The sequence below is a fragment of the Nestor notabilis genome, unplaced genomic scaffold (assembly GCF_000696875.1).
Source record: "Nestor notabilis isolate BGI_N333 unplaced genomic scaffold, ASM69687v1 scaffold24367, whole genome shotgun sequence".
Taxonomy (NCBI): domain Eukaryota; kingdom Metazoa; phylum Chordata; class Aves; order Psittaciformes; family Psittacidae; genus Nestor; species Nestor notabilis.
The window spans coordinates 1-1898 of NW_009937245.1; the positions used below are offsets into that span (position 1 = coordinate 1).

General features: G+C 58.3%; 1 protein-coding gene across 1 annotated transcript in view; it reads right to left on the bottom strand.

Annotated features, from left to right (window-relative positions):
• Positions 1-1449: 1449 nt before the first annotated feature.
• LOC104408988 (poly [ADP-ribose] polymerase 6-like) overlaps positions 1450-1898 on the bottom strand; it is a 742-nt gene continuing 293 nt past the window's right edge. The window contains exons 2-4 of the mRNA XM_010018743.1: positions 1856-1898; positions 1636-1720; positions 1450-1552 (exon numbers count right to left, since the gene is read on the bottom strand). Of these exons, the coding sequence (XP_010017045.1) occupies positions 1450-1552; positions 1636-1720; positions 1856-1898 (231 nt within the window). The remainder of the gene's footprint in view (positions 1553-1635; positions 1721-1855) is intronic.

The following is a 1898-nucleotide window of genomic DNA, read 5'->3' on the forward strand; positions in this document are numbered from 1 at the left end:
TTTTTTTCAGCCAAAAACTAAACAACAACAAAAAAGAGAAAAATGTGAGGTTTCGGCAGAAACGAAGCGAAGTGAAATAAACTTATTTTGTCAAAGTCGGCAGCTTGGCTGGTTCTTTGGAGCAGTTGCTGCCGGGTCTCACCACCCAAATCCCCCCGCGAAGGCACCAGCTGGGCCAGTGCATCCACCGGGAATTTGGTGGAGCCGGGAGAGGACCATGGGCTTCTTTTTATTTGCTTTTTCCCAGAATTCCCGTTTTCCAGAGGAATTCCCATGGTTTCGCTGTTCTTTCCAAGTGATGGGGGAGCTGCTGGAGGATCCATGTCTCGTGGGATTTCCCTTCACGCCCTTCATGGGAAAGTGGCTTCATTTATTTATTTAAGGGGTAAAAAACCCCAAAGCCCACGAATTGTAGCAGAATACCAACGGAGCAGGTGGTGAGGGGGGGGCATCGTATCACCCAGGTTTGGGTGTCCTCTGGGGCCAGTGCACAGTGATGGACAGACAGTGGAGTCCCTCTGTCACCCCCCAAGGGCAGGGGACACCGCAGACGTGACACTGAGTGCCCCTGGCAGTGAGATGAGCCTGTTGGGTCTCAGCTGGGGACTGAACCTGACCCAGGTTTCTGAGGTCAGTCCCTACCTTCCTGTATGAGCCCCGGCTGGACCCAATGGGTGGCACAGTGAGGGGCTGCTCCAAGGTTTGTTACTCTCAACCCCTTGGACGCCGCGGTGTTCCTGGGATGATCCTGTGGGAGCCGCTCCCAGCCTGAGGGGAACCTCTGCCACACTCAGGGTGGTCCCGTGTCCCTTGTGTGGGCCCATCCGGGAGGCACAGTCTGTTCTCTGCGGCATGGTACCAGCACAACCCCTTTGCCATGGTGTGAGGGCAGCACGATTCCCTACCCGACGTCCCAGCTCTCTCCCAAAGCCCCATCAATACCCTATGATCTTTTCCCTGCAATCCCATTGTTTCCCCATGATCCTGTCCCTTCCCCGCGATCCCAACCCTTCCCCCCCCACCTATTTAAATACTTCCAGGGACACGGATTCCTTTTTTTCTTTTCTTTTCTCTCTGTTTTTGGGTTTGGTTTGTTGGTTGGTTGTTGGTTTTTTTGCTTCAGTTTCTCATCATCAGTAAAACCCCTGTCGCTGCCAGCACCAGGAGGGGCGGCCACCGGCCACGCCAGCCCCTGCCCCTCCCTCCCCCCCCCGCCCACGCCCGCCCCTGCAGCTCCTTCTCCGCGCTGCCGTAGGGTTGGGGACGCTGGGGGACAGGACGGGGAGGGTACAAGGGACCACTAAACCTGCCTGGTGCTCGCTGGATGCTGGACGTGATGTACAGGGGGAGCCACCGCTGTCGGCCCTGCCTCAGCCTTGAAACCCGCTCGTCCTTCCCCAGCCCGGGGGCTTCACTCGGTGCTGGGGGGTCCCGGGGGCGTCCAACCACTCAGTTTGTATACACCTGAGTCCCGATCACACGCATGATCTCCTTCTGGATTTTGGGGTCCTGAGTATTGATATTGGCGTCTCCCACTTGGCCGTCTTCATACCTGGAAGGGGAGAAGGGGGGCAGTGAGGGGTGTCCCACGGGTGTCCCATGGGTGCTGTGAGGGGGGCACAGCCAAGCACTCACACAAAGAAGAAGCGGGTGCAGACGTGGTCCGAGACGGGGCAGACCCAGATGTTGCCATGTTTCTGCAGGTCCTTGGAGGTGATGACTGCAGAGGAAGGGGTTGTCGGCCAAGGAATGGGGCAGAGGTCCCTGCTGGGGCCCTCCCTCGCCCCTCCACCCAGCCAGGGGTGGGGGTGCTGCCTGTACCCCCCACCCTGTGCCACACCCCACATCCCCGCACCTTCGCACAGCGCAATGCAGTTCAAGTTGCGGCTCTGGAGGAA